Source organism: Pinus tabuliformis, chromosome 5_1 (genome assembly GCF_031772625.1).
Source record: "Pinus tabuliformis cultivar Carrire ecotype Pingquan chromosome 5_1, CPIR1, whole genome shotgun sequence".
Taxonomy (NCBI): domain Eukaryota; kingdom Viridiplantae; phylum Streptophyta; class Pinopsida; order Pinales; family Pinaceae; genus Pinus; species Pinus tabuliformis.
The window spans coordinates 698,996,891-699,017,018 of record NC_142305.1 but is presented as its reverse complement, the minus strand read 5'-3'; the positions used below and the strand labels follow the sequence as shown (position 1 = coordinate 699,017,018).

At 31.3% G+C, this 20,128-nt stretch overlaps 1 protein-coding gene across 15 annotated transcripts in view; it reads right to left on the bottom strand.

Moving 5' to 3' along the window:
• The window catches only part of LOC149166860 (uncharacterized), a 163,166-nt gene that overhangs the window by 22,989 nt on the left and 120,049 nt on the right, over positions 1 to 20,128 (bottom strand). For 9 of the 15 annotated variants that reach the window (XM_089432807.1, XM_089432795.1, XM_089432806.1 and 6 more), the window contains one exon: positions 15,982 to 16,278. Coding sequence is in view for 7 of the 15 variants with exons in the window: in XM_089432806.1 (XP_089288932.1) it covers positions 16,256 to 16,278 (23 nt within the window). In the remaining 8 variants the exon portion in view is untranslated. Of the gene's footprint in view, positions 1 to 1,632; positions 1,719 to 2,854; positions 3,271 to 6,934; positions 7,016 to 13,273; positions 13,311 to 15,981; positions 16,279 to 20,128 lie in introns of those variants that run through there. The other 6 variants (XM_089432797.1, XM_089432805.1, XM_089432800.1 and 3 more) reach the window with 5 other exon arrangements.

The window sequence follows — 20,128 nt, the reverse complement described above, 5'->3', positions numbered from 1 at the left end:
ATTTTTTTGTATGGGGTTGTTTTCCTTTTCGAAGGAGACCCCGGGGGATGTATGCTCTCTGTTTTTTGTTTTAAAAGCCTCCTGTAGGGAGGAAGACCATACTTGTTTCTTTTAGCAAGTTACAGGACAGAACAGTCAGTCGTATATGGACTGAGTTTTATGCTTTGGTTTTTACTCTTCAGAATGTACAAAACAGCACACATGGGTGCCAACAGGCCTGCAAAAGATAGCATCAGTTTGTAAACTTTTTATATGCTTAATAAAAAGTTTATGCTTTTTTCTTCAGAAAAAACAACATTGATCTTTCCCTTCATTGTTGCTCCTTGAAGAACATTAAACATATATGAATTAATATATTGTTTGAAACATGTTATCTAATATTCTTAACTATATTATTAATAAAAATTCAAAAAGAAAAAAATCATACTGAAAATTATTTTTTCATTCACTTGATTCATTCTTCTACAAATTTTCTATTAAGCTTTTACGCTCTTCTGCACTTAAATTAGAAATAATCTTATTGACCTTCTTCATTTTATGGATTTGCATGACACACACTAAACAATATATATTAGTTATACTTATCTATAGTTCAAACATATTAATTTTGTAAAGAATTTACAAAGAACTTGCATTTTCTGCTTTTTTGGATGTCCTATCATAATTTGTGCCTGTTAGTATTTTTGTTACTTAACAACTTCTCAATTTTTTTATTATCAATATACAACCTTTATCATTCATACATAAGCCATTAAATATATTTTATACATAAATCAAATGTTTTTTAACCAAAAATAGTTCTGGTAACTAGAGCGATTATTTGAATAAATGCCTCAGTGTACTTATTATATTAAACACACTGAAATTTTAATTGTTCAATGCTGACAACAAAAATTAATTTACTAAAATAATTTTAAATCATAAAGGTGCAATTTGTGATGATAAATCCACCTCCATCACAGTAAAAAAACGAAATCATAAAAAACTAAATACAAGTCATTTAACGATGCTATTTGGTAGAGGCGAGTCGTTGTGTTATATTGCACCGAGCGCACTGATAAACAATCTACGTTTTTTTCAAAATGGACAAAGATGATATTATTTAGTGAAATATGTAACGATAAAAACCCAATGAGCATCGATGTGTTATATTACATAGGGAGCACAGCAAAACAAATGTTGTTTTAAAACAAATGGATACGACCAACCGAGTTTGGATCTAATTCAATAAGTGGTCCCCTTACTTTACATTTCAAACACCCTATATATAGTAAGTACACAAATCCATTAAATTTTAAATGCCTAAAAAATGAAAAAACCCTAATTGTGAATTGGTTAAAGGTGTTAAACCCTAAGGTGAAATTTTCTAATCACATACGCAAGAAAAAACAAGGGTTTAAGGTAATTATTGACTTTTTTTGTTTTTTTTTGTTTAAATTAAATCTAAATAGGAACAAACATCATAAAAAAATTTACTAGTAAAATCAATAGTAAAATTTGTATTATGCAAGGATTTATTTTTATTTTAAATTTGAACAAATCTAACAAAAATTGAAAAGAAAAAATTAACATTAAAATCAACAGTGAAATTTAAATTTTTTTCTATGCAGGGTTTTAAGTGAATTACCATACCTTTCAAATTTTGATCTTTCTACGGTTCCAAAATATTTTGTTGCTCAACAGTGCTCCAAATATGTGTCTTTTGCACGGGATCTCTCCTAACAAAAGTTGTAAAAAAATTTATTAGTAAAATCAACAATAAATTTAATTTTTTAACTATGCAGAGCTTTGAGTGAATCACCATACCTTTCAACTTATGATCTTCTCTTCTGAATAGTTATGTTGTTCCAACGTATTTTGCTGCTACATGGTGCTCTCGATATGTCTCTCTTATAAATGTTTCTATTGAAATTTTGTAAAAACTAATGAAATAGTGAATAACTTATTACTATTTAAAAGACTATGAAATTAGATTTTGAAAACCAATTGTCACTCATTTTCAATTTGAAAAAAAAATCACTTTTTTTTTCACTTTTTCTGAACGTCGATGTGTTCAATATTAAACACTAGTGGGTTTACAAGTAAAGCACAGCAATCAATTACTGGTGTGCTAATTTTTCTAGATGCATCAACATTATAGATTTTTCTTATTTTTATCTTTTGAAATCCCAAAAATGGTGTGTTTAATATTTTAACGCAACGATGTGATTTTTATTTAAATGCATCAATGCAGGAGTTATTATAATAGGTGCAGATCGATGCAGTTTATATTTAAAAACGTTGGTGTTGTCCTCTTTACAAGAGCACCGAAATGATAGATTACTTTTTATATTTTCGAAATTCCAGAAACAAGTGCAGTTATTATTTTAGCGCCTCAATGTAGTTGTTCTTTAAACGCATCAGTGTCATTAATTTCAGAAGAGCAATAACATGATATAATTCCTTTTTTTATTTATCAAAATCCTAGAAATAGGTGCATTTTTTTTCTTTTAAAGGATTAGTGCGGTTTTTATTTAAACTCGTTAGTGCGTGTGGTTTTACAAGAGAAACGATACGATAGAATTCCTTTTTTATTTTCAAACTGATGCGGTTATTATGTTAATACATCAGTTTGTTTATTATGTAAACACATCGGTGTTGTCAATTTCGATAAGAGCACCAATAATGTTTAAAAGTTATATGGAATTTTCTTTTCACATGAAATGTCATATTCATCTCAAATTATCATTTAGGACACATCCACATGAGTTACAGTACTTCATTATATATATTTTTTGCTTAAAATCACCTTATTCTTGAAAAATGGTTTGAAAACTATATTGAAACTCAGATTGTGGTTATATGGTTCTCGAAATGAATTTTAAGCATGTACACAAAATTTTATTTCTAATTTTGTTCAAATGCACGAAGAAAATATAATAATATCAAATGGCCAATTCCTCGAATTCCAGCTCATTCCATATTCCTCAAGTCCTTCCCAGAGTTCTCCCTTTCCATCCCCAATAAATTCATATTTTATTTATACTTCAATTATCTAATTGTTTTTTTTTATCCATGTAAATTTGAATAAAAATGTATCCAAATTTGCGGATCTTGTAGACATCATGTATCCAAAATAGGGGATCCTGTAGACATCCTGTAGGAAAACCTGTAGTGGCATGTTTTGAGCCCGAATTGAGAAAAATCATCACTAAAATTCAGGATTAGACCCATACTTTCCCTCCAAGCCATCTAAACCATTCTACTCATTTTCCTCCACACTTGTCTCCCCTGTCAAAGAACCAAGCAAAATTAGCATTTACATTTTTCAAGCAAAATATAAAAAGGAAAAAGTTATTTTATATTTATTCATGCACACAACAATTAGCACTCTCTATATCATATTCCATGCTCATTAGTTTAAATCATCACATGTGATAAATAGGGTTAAGTTATGTTTCTTTTACATTTAGTCCATGATCTTTATGCAATTAGAATATATTTCTTTCCTTGTACTTTATTTCTTGCAATAGGTTAGGGTTTCCATTTCAGTTCATTTTCTGCAATTAGTTTAGGGTTTGATTTCATTACATGCACTCTATTACATCATGACAGCAAAGGAAGGACACATTGTATGCTGCACATATAGTGTCGATACCTCTTAAGTTTGTACAAACCCCGAGTTGATAATTAAAAGTCGGTAGCCTTGGGAGTTGCAGCATTCTTGCTGCAATTCCGAGGCTCATCACCTTTTGGCGTCGTTGCCAGGGAGGTGTCAAAATATGCATTTCTTTCTTCCCTAGTTGATTCATTTTTTTTTCTTTTTGTAAAAACAAAAAAATAATTGCATTAAGCATATTTCATTTCAAAAACAGAAAAGTGTATTGCATTAGTGTTTTCATTCAATCATAAAAACAGAAAAAATATCCAACACCAACCCACCCCCCCATTTGATCACGTGATGTGGTAAGAGCCACATCACCATTCACTTTGTAGGTACAAGAATAAGATGGAAAAGAATGTAGAAGAAATGGATGGAAATGACGACAATGAGGAAGATCCTCTTGGATTTCCCATTCAAGATATTAATGGTAGTGTGCACATGAAGAAAATCCCTCCATATTTTCTTCCAAAATTTCATGGTCTAAGGTCAGAGGATCTGGAAACCTTTCTCTTTAAATTTGAAATTATTTGTAGATCTTATAGTTACTTATTAAAAACTCAAAAGCTGAGATTGTTTCTGGCAACATTGAAGGATAGAGCTCTTAAATGGTTCATGAGTTTAGGGACTAATTCAATAAGATCATGGAATGATATGCAAAATATATTTCTAGAAAAATATAAATATCATAATCTTAAAGAATAAATCTTTAGAATGAATCAAAGAGAATATGAGAGTCTAGAGGATCGAATAGAGATGTTCATGTATAATGTTAAGATGACAAAGCTACATCATTTAGGATATGACACACTAAAAACCCTCTTACTTAGAAAAATTAGGGATTAGTGGATTGATCTCCTTGATCTCATGAGTGGAGGTGATATATACCAACTATCATTTGAAGAAATTTTTGAAACATGCAAACACATATCAAGAGGAAGGGCAAGAGTAAGTAAATCAACATCAAGATAAGTAAGTCAAGCTAAACTTCGAAATTTGTTAGATAACTTTAAAATATAAATTTTTAGCAATCTAAGTGAAGAAGTAGAAATGTTAAGAATTCAAATAGAAAAAAGAAGATATTGATATTTGTGTCATCCATGAAGAATTAAATGATGTTAAATATTGCCCCTCATTACCAAGCTTGAAGGAAGTTTACCAAGAGGACAATGGAGCAAGTCAATTACCAATTCAACTATGTTATGTAGCTCTAAGAGGACCATGGCAGCCTATTCTACCTGGTATGATGCAAGAACCTAATTCACAATTTAAAGTTTATGCACATCCATATCAAAGTAATTGCAACACACCCTTTCCTTGGCAACATTGGTTATCTCAACCCCAAAACCAATCTTGGCAACAAAGTTGGCAAGGAACTTATTGGAGCCATCCACAATATCCTCAATATCCTTCATACCCAACTCCATGTTATCCCAACCATTCACCTCCACCACAACCACAACCCCAACCACATCCATCTCAAATATCCACTCCCACTCAACTACTTGTACCACCATTTCCAAACCCACACCTCCTTTTGATCTCAATGGTATTCATCTCATTAAGTGCCTTTAAGAGTGGCGTGTTTAGCAAGAATATTAATTTAGATATGAAGCTCACTTGCAATACACAGTATTAGTTACATTTGTCATAAATGAGAATTCCACAAGAAATGGATTTTCCATATGACCACAAGAAAAAATATAATCAACTTCAATTATGCACTTAATGTGATGACAAGTAAAGATATTCCTTAGAACCAATGTCAAAATGATGCTAGCTATCAATGAGAGAAACATATCATTAAACCACAATGTAATCTCGATATTTTTCAATTTAATTAGCATTTTAGATCACTTAAAAGGGAGCCACAACACATATTCCAATTTTTTTCTTGAAGCAAAAATTCCAAACCAATGAAGAGCACTTGTATGCAAAAAAATATGCCAAAATATGAATGCCAAAATATTAATGCAAAAAAAGACATGACACTAATGGACTTTTGACCAAATTCTAAGCCCAAATCAATTCAACAATGAATGCTCATGAATTAGATTTTTTCCTTAGTTACTTTTAGAGCCTCTAATGCAATTTATTACTGCTGCAATCTTATATTCAGAGGTCTGCAAATTTATATCAAACTTTGAAATTATTATATCAGCACTTAGAAGATGATGCAAGATGTCAAGAATGAACTAGAAAATCAAAGCAAGAGACCTTCTAATGACTGCCAATTAGTTTTATGACCACTTATAAGCTATAGATCAAACTTTTAAATTTCATATCAAACCTTAAAAGAGCATATATTAAACGTATATCAACTCAAAAAACTAGTGATTTAGCCCTCCAAAAATCCAACAAGACGTCAAACAATCAATGCCAAATGAGCTCGAATGATTAGTTCATGAAATTAAGTGATTGCTTAATGACTTTTTGTCACTTTTAATGTTTCTTATTAGTGTTATGGGACTGAATGAATGATTGTAGCAAATAAAACAAGAAAATGAGGAATGGAGAAGCAAACCTAAAGGCCTAAGGCCTAGTTGAGGGCTAGAAGGTTTGGAGATGAATCTACTTCTTGTAACCACAATGTTAGCAAGAAAAATTAGTTCAACCCAAGATGTTAGTCCATTAAAACAATGCAAAATTCAAATATAACTTAATATAGAGCTAGGGAAGGGCTACAAGGCTAAGAAAAGCACCAACACTAGCGTTAGAATAGGAAAAAATGGGGCTACAAGGCCAAAGAGAGGAAATAATTGAGGCCACAAGGCCGAGAAAGACCTTGGATGAGGAAGATAAGCTAACAAGGTCTGGTGTCAAGCCCAAGAAGGCTAATGCATGGCAAAGGCAAGTCCCTAAAGGGGTTACGACTAAGGGAAATGCCATTTAGGGCTTGCAACAGGGCTCAAAGGGAGGCTGAGGGCTTGGAGAGTAACCCAAGGCTATGGCTATGGGAAAGAGGGAGGATGACAACTATTGGAGGTTCCCCAATGCATGCGGCTAGGCAAAAGGATGAGGCCATGGGCCTAAGAAGGCCCTGCTACCAAGGGGAAAGGCCTAAAACAACCACGGTAAGGGAAGCAAGGTAACCGCAACATGATAGAGAGGAAGGGGGGAGTCGTCTATGTTTAAGGAGCCTTCATCTAGGCCTTGTAGGCCTTAACAAAAATTCAGACCCCTGCAATCATAATAATTCATGTAGAAAATGCCAAAAATCACTTCCTTATGGCCAACATCTTTCCTCTTCAATTGGACGTTGAGTTTTTGGAAGTTGGGGAGGCTAGATCTTACCCTCAAGGGCCTATATCAGCCTTTCTTGCTTGGATGAATAGCCCAGAAAATAATTGTTTCTTCAAACCCTTGAACTATCACCTGCACAAATGAATGAAATAATTCCAAACCCCAAATATATACAAAAATTTCAAAACCCAAAAACCCTAAGATATACAAAATAAAACAAGGTTAGAAATAATTTACAAATATTTACAATATTTAAAAATTAAAATTACAAGTTCTCATTAGCAAACTAATTATTTTTAGCACAAGATCAAATAAAAACAAAATTGAAACTTTTGAAATAAAAAATTTGGATGAATAATTTCGAAAGATAGACCAACCAATACTCTCATGAAAAAAAAATACAACATTGAAATCTTAAAGCTCAAACAAGGTCAGCGCTTCCCCACAGTCTGTGAACTTGGAGCCCAAGGGCTAGCATACCTGTAAATATCTATAAAAATTCTCAAGGTAAAGTGTTAATCCATGTAATGAATCTCATCACCTAAGATAACTCATACCAATAGAATGTTCTTATCACTAACAAATGAAATAACAATTTAAAAATTATTTAGCACAATATAAGATAAACAAATACCTACCACATACCACATATCAGAAGATAGAAGAACACCATGAATTGAATCCCAAATTCTTCTTATTATGATAAAAAAAACGTTCCCAACGTAGTAGCAACTCAATAAAAGTGTTAAAAATTTACCTCATCCAAATATGGGAAATAGAAGCCCAATAGCTTCTTTATATAGAGAAAACCCATCCATGTGGAAAAGAATGGCTAGTTGGATTATTCCTCATCAGAATAATATCGACTGTCGAAAATAACTTGATCATCTTTTAATCTCCATCGTCGAATTTTTATTTTTGAGGAAAAAATTGAATTTATCTTAAAACTCATTTTTATTAATCCAAAAATTAATATTTTGGATTAATTTCCTCAAAAAAATGACTTTGACTTAACTACCACTGTCCAAGGGCTTAAATTATCTTAAAATATCAATTTTCCCTTGGTGTGGGTTCCTCCAAAAATTGACTTCTTTTTTCAATCTCAAGCGCTTCCCTGAATTTTCCATCATCGAAAATTCAGGGAAGTGCTTGAGATTGAAAAAAGACCAAACAATCTCAATAGAGAGGATGGTTGGAAAGTCAATAGGTGTTGGGTCCCAGCCCTCTCTTCCTAGTCGTTTTTCCGTCCTCTTTGGTTTTTTTTGTGTCTTTTATCTTTATTTTTACTTATTTATTTATTTTATTATTATTATTATTATTATTATTATTATTATTAATTTATTGATTTATTTACTTTTCGATTTTTATTTTTAATTTTTGGTTATTTATTTATTAGTTTTTATTCACGTGATATTTATTTATTTATGTATAGCAACCTATTTCTTCTGATATTTCAAGGTCCTTTATGCCTATTTTTCCATTTTAATTCCTATTATTTTTATATATTGATTATTTTTATTTAAGGGCCTTCATATAACTAATTTTCCTTTCAAATCCTTTACAGCTTATATTTTTAACTAATTTCCGATCTAACATATCATCCTTTGATTTTCTTTATTATATTCTGAACTTATAAGGTCCTTTTTATAGCTTAATTACCTTTTATTAATTAACATACAATTTTTAATAATATTTTTAAATAAAATTAATTTATATATTACTCTATACATCTAGGCATTTAGCTTATCCTTTATTATAAGGTCATTTAATTAACTAATTTTCCATTTAAGTCCTTTTTATAACTTAATTACCTTTTATTAAATAACATACATTTTTAATAATACTTTTATATAAAATTAATTTATATATTACTCTATATATCTAGGCATTTAACTTATCCTTTATTATAAGGTCATTTAATTAACTAATTTTCCTTTTAAATTATTAACTAACTTATAATTTTTATTAACTATGATTCTCTTTATTACCTTTTATTATTCTTAATTAACATACAACTTTAATAATACTTTTAAATAAGATTATTTTTATATATTCTTCATATATTTCTTAGGCATTTAACTTATTCCCTTATTATAAGGTCATTTATTTAACCAATTTTCCTTTTTAAATTATTAATTAACTTTTAATTTTTAATTATTAGGTCTCGTGCCAAATACCCTCAATAATAATATTTTATTTATTACTCTATATATCTAAGCATTTCACTTATCCATTTATTATAAGGTCATTTAATTAACTAATTTTCCTTTTAAATTATTAATTAAATTATAATTTTAATTATTAACTTTGATTTTCTTTATTACCTTTTATTTTTTAATACTTTTAAATAAAATTATTTATATTTTTTAGGCATTTCAAGGTCATTGTTTTGACTAATTTTCCTTTTAAATTATTAATTAACTTATAAATTTTTAATTATTAGGTCTCGTACCATTTACCCTTAATAATAATTTATTTTTTTACGAATTAAACTATTATAATAATTTTGACCCCAGTCCTTGAGTCAAACTAGCCGTTAGGGAAGATAGCTGTTGGAGGCTCTACTCAGACTATTTAGCATGATGAGCTAGATCTGTTTCTTCAACTTGTCCTGACGATGAACCACACTAGTTGGTTCGAAACGCGTCGACAAATGAGATTCCATGTGATTTTCGCCGAAGAATCTTTCTCTAACTTCTCTATAATTATTTTTTTGACTCAAAATTAATTAATATATTGGCTTAAGATTTTAATTTAAATTAACCAAAAAATTAATTAATTGATTCTAAAGGGGATTAATAATTTTTCCACCCTAGAATATTTTAGCCATGGTGTGTGATTACGAGGGACTATGCACTAAAATATTTTTACATCCAAATATTACAATTAATTCAACCATCAGAAGGGGAAATACACATAGACCCTCAACAATTTACTCAATTATGTGACACAATATGATCTAGTATGAAACCAATTGTGTTTATAATAAAATAATTTAGCCATCGTGTCTGACTGCGAGGGACCATGCATAAAATTATTCCTAAACACACTTTTACATCAGACTTGATAAACACTAGAACTCACATAAGACCTCGTCAACGAATTCCACCCTAGCTCTTTGGTTTAAGATGGAAGAAAAGCTTTGCCAATTAAGCATGTTTACAAACACACATAATTTGAGTAGGTTAAAAAACTTCCTAGGATGAAATTCTTTTCCAAACTCAGAGGCTTACCTAGGTGTTTTTACATAATTAAATGGTCATACTAGGATAATTTACAACATAACTTACAGAAATTGGGTTCACAATGACATATTTATGTTGGTTGATGACTTATGCTGGTTGATGAATTTGATCTTCAAAAAATTGTGTACATTGTTTCCTCAAATTGTTGACAAAATTGTGGATAACATGCATATTAATTAATATTTAAGCATATTGTTTGCCATGTCATAAAGATTTAGATTTTAGAAAAAAAAATTAAGAATCAATAAATTTGAATGCAGCGAATGTTTACAGAGTGTGAAGTTTGCTTTGCACTCCACACAACAAATGCCATTTCTGCCTCCACACACCCTGCATTCAAATTTATTAACTCAAAAACAATGTTGATATGGCTCTCCAAGATAGAATTTTTCACTAGCTTCTGTAGAACGATCGAGATCCCACATGCAACATGCAACTGTAGGGGATTACAGAATCCCACAAAAACAAAAGACTGTAGCACATTACAACAACATTTACCGGATGCCATAGAAAGTGAATGAGTGAGAAATAGGAATAACTATCGCATCCAATATATTACTTTTTTCACATTAAACAAGCTACAAAAATTAATATACAATGTCACGAACTAATATAAGAAAAGTTGCTCCAACATAGGCTTCTAAACTTTTAGTACATTATTAGAGTTATGAAATTTGACATTCTCACTCCATGATCTGTCATGGTAATCAATATGTAAATTGGAGATGGTGTCAAATCATCACGAGACCAAATCAATCGGTTTCACTTTCAAAAGGAAGAGATTCAAGCAAGTTGTACATAATTCTAACAATATGAAGTGTGAAAAGAAGAGGAGAATATGTAGTGAAAAAGAGGGCATGCAATCACATCTTATCTACAGTGGGCTTCCTCGTCTGAGACTGTGTAAATGGGTATCTGAAATTAGCAAACCAAGAAAGGATTTTGTTGGGCTCTTATGATACTCCATAGGTGGAAGCTCTAGCCCACAAAATGCTAAGGTTGCCTTCCTCAATTTTCTAGATTTAGTGAACGCATTTTCTCTGCCATCTTGGTTAGATCTGTGTGACATATTATGAGAAGATGTGAATGCTATTTATGCTTTTAGCATAGACATGTTCTCTTCAATTTTTTTCACTCAAATACTATTGAAACAGTCATGGGGAGTCCCAACCATTTTGTTGCAAATGTACTTGTGATTTCGAAGTCTACACATAGAAATCATGACGGAAACCTATACAGTCATACTACATGAGTCCTTGTGTGAATCTTTCACTGTACAGAGGAAGCTTCCTCCACATAGTGAAAATTGAAAGTTGTGCACAATGAAACATAATAATTTTCATTGGTTATTTTTTCAAACCCCCCCCCCCACCTTTCGCATATGTAAAGGAGCTAAAACCAAGCCAATTCTGGCATCATTGGTCAGAGCAGTAGCATAACAATGTCAGTGTCAATATTAGTGCTAGAGCACTCACCAACATAATGGCCACTAACAAAACTAGTTTTTTTTAAATGAATTGTCAGACACTAACAAATACCAAAATAAAGTGCCATCCACGAGAGGAATTATGTCACATCAGAGATCGTTCAACCAATCAAAATTTAGAAATAAGATTTCTAGGAAATTAAAGAATTATTTTTTACTTTGCCGGAAAATAGGAATATTAAGATTTTTCCCAAAACCTTGGTTAAAATTTGAAAAACACGGCAAAATAATGCATAGTCAATGCACTTTGACTGCAAGGTGGATGTTATAGTCCCTAGCAAGGCAAGAACTAATAAATGAGTATAACGTTTATGAATTATAAATGTTATTATAGGTGCATAAAAACGTTATTACGGATCATATGTTCATTATGACATTGTTGGTGTTGATTAACTAGAGGTTCACCATAGCACCATGTTTTCTACACTAATTACCAATCATGATAATTATATGTATATAATTATATGTATATAATTATCGTCAACTGAATTTTTCATTAATAAAAACTTATATCTTATATGTTCATATAATATGAATGGTGTAACCTTTTAATTGTTTTCTTTTATTCTATATATGGATCCTACTAATAGCATGCATAAAGGTGTCTTTTGCATTCTCAACAACAAACAACATATGGTCATTAAAAGAAGAAGAGCATCAAAATGAGGACAACAACATTACAATTATTGGCAGTAATGAAAAGAAAAAGCAGGGAAATCTATGACTACTCTTATGTTTTGTGATTAAAATGAATTGACATAGAATTGGTATATTGGATGATCTTTTATGCTACTTTTAATTGGTATATATGTTGTTCTTATTTAAATTTTTCCTACCTCCCACTATGATATGCACATTTGATGCAATATAATAAGACTAGATACCAACAAAATGAGAGTGACATGGGGGTTGTAGGAACTATATGAGCTTCTATAGTCTAATGGTTGGCCTTGTCAATAGAGAATAAAGCATCCTCAAAGTCAAGAGAAGATCATCATAGTAACACAAATTTCAAATGATATCTTTCCTTCTTGCTAGTCAATCTCTTAGGACGAATATCTATTTACATCCCAGGCCAAAGAGGATTCGTTGTTTTCTTTAGCACAACATACAATACATAGGCCAAAACTGATTATTGAGTAGACAAAAACCGCATCTGTGTTGTCAAGATGGTGTAGTTTCAAGAGTTTGGTGATGTTAATATATCATCAATAGTTAAATTTGATGGATATTTAACTTGGTGGACCGAGGATTATCTAGGCAAGTTTCAGTAGTGTGTGGTCACAAAAAAACTGTTTAACATCTAATTATTCAAATACTTTTAAATATTTTAAATTTCGCTAAGATAAATCTATTCATTTTATTTGAAATTTTAATTTTCTCAGTTACCTCAGTTTATTGAGATGACAGAGAGTTAATAACTTGAATGATGAAATAAAAAACTTGAAAGCAAAGTGACAATATAGCATTGTTGATTGATAGACAATGTGAGTAATAATAATGGAGTATCTTACAAATAGTCTTCATTGTGATCAATCTCAAACTCTTTTTTTATATTGTTCTTATTGTCACACCTATTAGTTTTGTCATCTTTTCATATCCATCAAGTGACTGAACCATTCAAATCTTTAATTCGAGCTATTGTGGTAAATATCATACCTTGTATCTCTTGCTCCCCAATATTAATGGTAGCTTTCTGCAAAATCAACCATGGTGATTTGTGGAGTGTTAAGTTCCAATTAATTTTTAATTGGAGTTGTTCTTTATTACCTAGCTTGAATGAAAGCTACTAACAATAATGAATGATGGAAAAACAGGAATAATAAGAATGTAGTCAATTACAAATAGTTTATAGTTTCAAGAAACAAAGATTTCAAGTGAACTTTTAATTTAAGATGAAACTTCAAGTATTTTATTTATGGTTGAATAATTGTAACAAGAAATCAATGCACATTGTCAATAATATTCTTGGGTTTCTGATGAAATCAATACCCACAATTAATTTAATTACTTTGAAATTAAAGTATATTATATATCTAATTACATGAAATTAAAAAGTCACATCTAAACTAGAATCAACAATGAAATCAATATATCTAATGCAATAAATCAAATAAAATTAAAAATTAACCACTACACTAAAATTAACAGATCTTATGCAATCAATTAAATATAATTAAAAATTACATTTACATTAAAATCAATGCATTGCTTTCAATTAAAACCAATAAATAAATTATCTTGTAAAATTTCTCATATCTAACCGGAAAGCCGATTACCCGATACAAAGAACACTCTCCTCGTGTTATTTTTTACTGATTGAAAACTATGTCATCGATTCCTTATGAATAATGAAGTAATAATGTTTGGAGTTATATTCGTTTTGTCTATAGGGGAGTTTATATTAATATTGAACGAGAAGTTGGGAAGTTGCATATTTAATGCTGAGGATATATTTAATTGTTGTATTATTTTTCAAATGCTGAGGATATATTTAATTGTGGTAATATATTTCAATATTTGTTGTTAAAATAGTATAAAAAGGGGTATGGTTTAATTTTCTTATAATTAAGAGGTTTTATGGTTATTTTTTATAGTAAAATTTGTTTAAATTTTATTAGTAAATAGTTGGAATCAGGAATTTTGCACAATTTTTATGTCTCAACAAATTTTCAAGTTCATGAATCTATTTATTCATTCCAAAAAAATATTGAATAATAATAATAATATAATTTTATCAAAAAAATCACATATCACTAATTAAAAATGTAAAATAGCTATTCAAACATTTCTAATTAAAAATAAGTAAAATATAAAATAGTTATTAAATAAAAATCCATTGCTATCTTCACAACAATAAAAGCTATCGTATGCTCTTAGCATATTAATGATACAAATGCCATTCCACCCATAATGATCCGTTAACCAAAAAAATATTAGATGAAAATAAAGAAATATTAGATATTAATTTTGCACAAGAAATTTTGTTACAAACTAAAATAAATGTGAGGAAATACATGCCCAAATATATTTTGAGGCATCTTTTGATTTGTGCGTAAATATTTATGTGTTGATGAATACTGGTTACTGACCTATCATATAACTTATCTAGCCACGGTACTTTATGGTATGATGTTTAGATCTCTGTCGACTATTATGGGGCAGAAAAATGAAGGAGAAGAGGGGGATAACGATTTCTTGTTATAAAAATTCACTATCCTTAAAACTCAATCCATACGTTAAGACTTAGCTTGTTGTTCCTTCACCACAAACTCGTATGTTTGAATAAATCTTAGTGGCATATTATTAACTCTTTCAGTCGAAAATTTCCACGGTATTATCCCTGAGCTTTCTCTTACATGCTACCATTTTCATGGGCTATATAAACCAATTTTACTTTTTTCCAGGAGAAAAAGCTGTATAGTATTTCTATTATATTTTAAAAAAGTTCTATTTACAAATGAGACAGCTATATCTTCGGATTGGTATCCAAAAAAACATCATGTACATCCATACTATATAAGACGAAATGAGATTTGTCTATAGCCCTATTCAAGAACTAGAGAATATATTCTGTATAGGATGATTGTACAGCCTGACCCTTTTTAAAAAACTTATTCCAAAATAATGAAACCAGGTGCATACCAGATATTGCCCTTTTAAATCCCTGGCATAGAAAAAGGCTGTATGGCGTATGTACAATGTTCTATAGAGATGCATAGTTGCCATTTTTCATCTCAAGACTGTATACCAGATATTGCCCTTTTAAATCCCTGGCATAGAAAAAGGTTGTATGGCGTATGTACAATGTTCTATAGAGATGCATAGTTGCCAATGTTCTATAGAGATGCATAGTTGCCATTTTTCATCTGAAGACTGTATAACTTGTTGGCTTGTTCATTTTGACCCCGCTTTATATGAGTGGTAAAGAACTGTGAAAGCCTCCATAGTGATTTAATTCTATCAATCCATCCAGAGAGGTTTTCATTTTTGATATTATGGTTCCCTTGATGGAGAGGTTTTCATTTTTGATATTATGGTTCCCTTTCACAAGATCAATGATTATTTTACTCGTGAAAGAGCAATTGACGGAATGTAAAGCCGTCGCACAATCTATACGCCTAAACCTAGCTTATTGACGAGGAACACAAGCATAATAATTTTGTCACGAGTTAAAGCCCAATTACCTGGAAAATTAATGTGTTTTTAAATTTTATTGCAAGGCATTGATCTATCACTCCTGTTCAGTCGGTGAATTAACTAATATATCTTATGTGTTAAATTTTCCCAACGAAATTGAATCAACTCAATACAATCTCAAAAATCTCGAGATTAATTGAGTGAATTTCGATTTATTTAACAAAATATTTCAACCAATTGTACACTTTTGCAATTTCGATTTATTTAACAAAATATTTCAACCAATTGTACACTTTTGCGAGTGTTCTGCGTCAAAGAAACGCCTTGGAGCTGCTGCACCAAGCAAGAACAGTAACGGAAAAATAGAGGGAATTCGATGACTGCATTGAGAAACCTTATGTACATCAGCCTGAGGTTACGAGACCAAAAAAACCAATGTACATCAGTCTGAGGTTATGAGACCGATAAGCTTCCATTACTCTCTAGGTCAAAATGGCACCTTCAAGCTTCAGAGTCTCTCAACACTGGAAAAAGAAAGGAAATATGATTACAAATGTCAATCTAAGGTTATGAGATCAAAACACTACCTTTAATCTGTGCTATTAGATGAAATGATCATGGTGAGTTAGTCATTTATCTAATCGTTTGTAGAATATGAAATGGATAAACCAACATAATTATGAAGAAAAACACATTAAAAAAAACAAATTAACAAATAAAACACACTTACTGTGTGAGTTCAAACATGTAAATCTCATATTTAATTAAACTATTAACTACATTGTTATATAGTAAACATATTACTAATATGATTAACAATCAACTTTCTAATCTGAAACAAATCTCACATTCAATTAAACCATTAACTACATTGTTATATAGTAAACATATTACTAATATGATTATCAATCCACTGTCTAATCTGAAACAACTCTACAGACACTACCAATCTTACTGACCACCCTAATAATTTGTTGTCCTAATTTTGCACATAGAACACAAAATTTGCTGACTAATTTGTCACCAATTTACATAACAAAATTAAACATCTCAACACTCCCCCTTAATTATTAATGAGGATTTACTATCTTATCTCGTAGTGCCAAAAAACGAGCTTTTGCAACTGCTTTGGTAAAGATAGCTACTAGATGAAGCTGAGTATTTATATGCTTCAATTCAATATCATTCTTTTGCACCAAATCTCGAATAAAGTGCTATTTCATGCAATGTTTTAAGAGCCGGAACCGGTGACTAGATTGGTCCGCCTAATGAACCGGGACTTGTCAGGTCTAAACGAACCGGTTTAAAAAAATACATTAAATAATTAATTTTTAATGAAAAAAACTATTTTTAAGATTTAAAACCATGATTCTAAGCCAATAGAAACAAAATTTGCAAGGTTTGCTCATCTATATACCATGTAAAGTTGAATATATCAAAATGGCATCGAGTGCAATATATATCAGCAACAATATACATAATAAATGAAGCTCTAAATGGCCTCTTGAGTCCGAAAACAATGCTCTAAGCTATGGGGTCACTGAACTACTACAAGTCTACATATCAGTGATCAACAACATGATCAATCAAAATCATCACCACAACTAGACAAGAGATCATCAACACGAGCTACATAAGTAATATGTCTCCGAGTTTGAGGACTCCTATAACTCCTCTACAACTTTAATAGTAGCAAAAATAGACATCAAAACTACAAATCACTGATCAACATGGTCACTCATGAAACTCATCATTGATTCAACGCCACTATAAATACATAAACATCATCAACAAGAGATACATGAACATCATCTAGCTCAAAGTCTTCAGACTTGGATTGCTCAACCTTATAGCATGATAGAAATTGAAAAGGTTTAACATGCCTAACCAATGACTTTGGTTTGACTGAAGGGTTCATCTCCTCAACCTTATAATGTAGTAGAAAAAGATTAGCATGCCTAACCAATTGTTTTCCTTTGAGTGAAAGGTGCATTCTTGTTAAGGCCATGGTAGAGGAGTTCAACAATTAGTACTGCCAACATCAACAAAGTTAAACAATCAATGTCACCACAATCAAGGTTCTTAAAGAGCTTCATGCTCTTGATCAAACGCCAATCTCATGCCCTCGCGCATGATAGAATCAAATGGAAACATTGCGAACCCCCAAACCATGATATCCTAAAAACCATTAAGTCTGTTGACTTTTGAGTGAAATCTAAAATTCTAGTTTTTGCATATGAAATCCAACGAGTTTGAAACCACTGTCAAACATCCCGATACATGTCATGGTAATGTTAAAAATTTAAGTAAAATGATAAAAATGAAAATTAAAGGAAATGTCAATTTTACTTTAAGAATTTAACATTACCATTAATTGCCAACATTGTTAGGGTCGAGATGTGTGAAGAAAATGAGAGGGTAGGCATGTTTTTCTTGGAAGGACTATTTTTGGAGGAGAAGAACCCCAAATTTCCCTCAAACCAGCTTCAAAACTCACAAAAATGCATTTTGAGGGGGTTGTGGTTGCCCTCGCAATAAACCGGCCGGTTTTGTCCTAAACTGGCCGGTTAGGACCGGTTAGGGAAAAAAAAGGTGACATGAGAAGGTAAACCGGGTTTTTAAGTCGGTTTGACCTGGTGGGTTTGCTAACCTGCCGGTTTGACCTGGTGGGCTTGCTAACCTGTCAGTTTTTAAAACATTGATTTCATGTCGAAATGCTTTGTCCTACTGTGATGAACTGGGTTCTTTGCTAACTTGATGGCACTTACATTATCGCAATAAATCACTGTAGGTTGAATTTGTTTTTCTCCAATTTCTTTAAAAAAAATTCTTATCCAAAGAGCTTGTGTACCTGCTAAGGTAATTGCAACATACTCTGCTTCTATGGATGAGAGGGCAACAATGCTTTGTTTTTTCGAGCTCCATGTAATCAAACCAGAACCAAAAAAGAAATAATTTCTAGATGTGGACTTACGGTCATTAATACTACCTCCCAAATCTGAATCACTAAATCCAACAAGATTGAACCTTTCATAATAGTAGTAACGAATACCGAAATTTAGAGTGCCTTTCACATACCTTAAAATCCTCTTGGCTGCCTTCATATGTATTTCAAATGGATTTTCCATATACCTTGAAACAAATGAAACTGAATATGTAATATCAGGCCTTGTGTGGGTTAGAAATATCAAGCTCCCCACAATACTTCTATAAGTTTTCTCATCAACCAAATCAGCACCATCATCTCTATACAACACATCTCCATGAGCACTTTGAGTAGGGGATGGATTACAATCAGGCATATCAAATGTATTTAGCATATCGTGTGCATACCTTGTCTGACAAATGAAAATCTCATCCTTACTTTGATAAACCTCCATTCCTAGAAAATATTTCATGATGCTTAGATCTTTCATCTCAAATTCATTCATAGGAACTTTGAATTTATCATTCATCGTAGAACTACTACCCATATACAATAGATCATCAACATACAAACTTATGATTAGAATATCAATACCTTCATGTTTGTAGTAAAGGGTAGCATCACTCTTACTTCTCTGGAAGCCATTTTCCTAAAAGTATCCATCAATCCTTGCATACCACACTCTTGGTGCTTGCTTGAGTCCATACAAAGCCTTCTTCAACTTGTAGACATTATTTTCCTTTCCTTCCACTTCAAAACCTTGTGGCTGCTCCACATATACTTTATCTTCTAAGTACCCATTCAAGAAGGCACGTTTCACGTCTATATGATGTATCCTCCACTTTTTATGAGTTGCTAACGAAATCAACATTCTAATGGTCTCCTGTCTTGCTACGAGTACAAATGTCTCTTCATAATCAATTCCATACTTTTGTGTGAATCTTTTATCAATTAATCTTGCTTTGTGTCTTTCAACGCTCCCATCACTGTTAAATTTAGTCTTATAAACCCATTTCATGCCAATATTTTTCTTGTCATGTGGAAGCTCTGTCAACTTCCAAGTGGCATTCGTTTGAATGGAATCCATCTCTTCTTCCATGGGTTGCATCCAAACCTCATTAGTACATGCATCTTCAATTCATGATGTTCAAAATCAGCCTTGGCTAATAAAGCGAAATTGACTATCTCACCTATTACGCTTTCTTCATGTGCTTGATTTACACTCCTCTGATAAATATCTCTCAATCTTCTTACCTTCCTTGTAGAACTTGGAGAAGAAGTTGGACTTGAAATTGATGTTGAAGAAATTGATGAAGGGTTGCTTGGTGGAGTTAACCCACTTGTTACAGAAACATTAGTTGGCTGCTCATAATCAATATCAACAATTATATCATCATTCAAAATAGATTGTGTCTTCTCAACATGGCCTTTTTTATGACCATAAACTT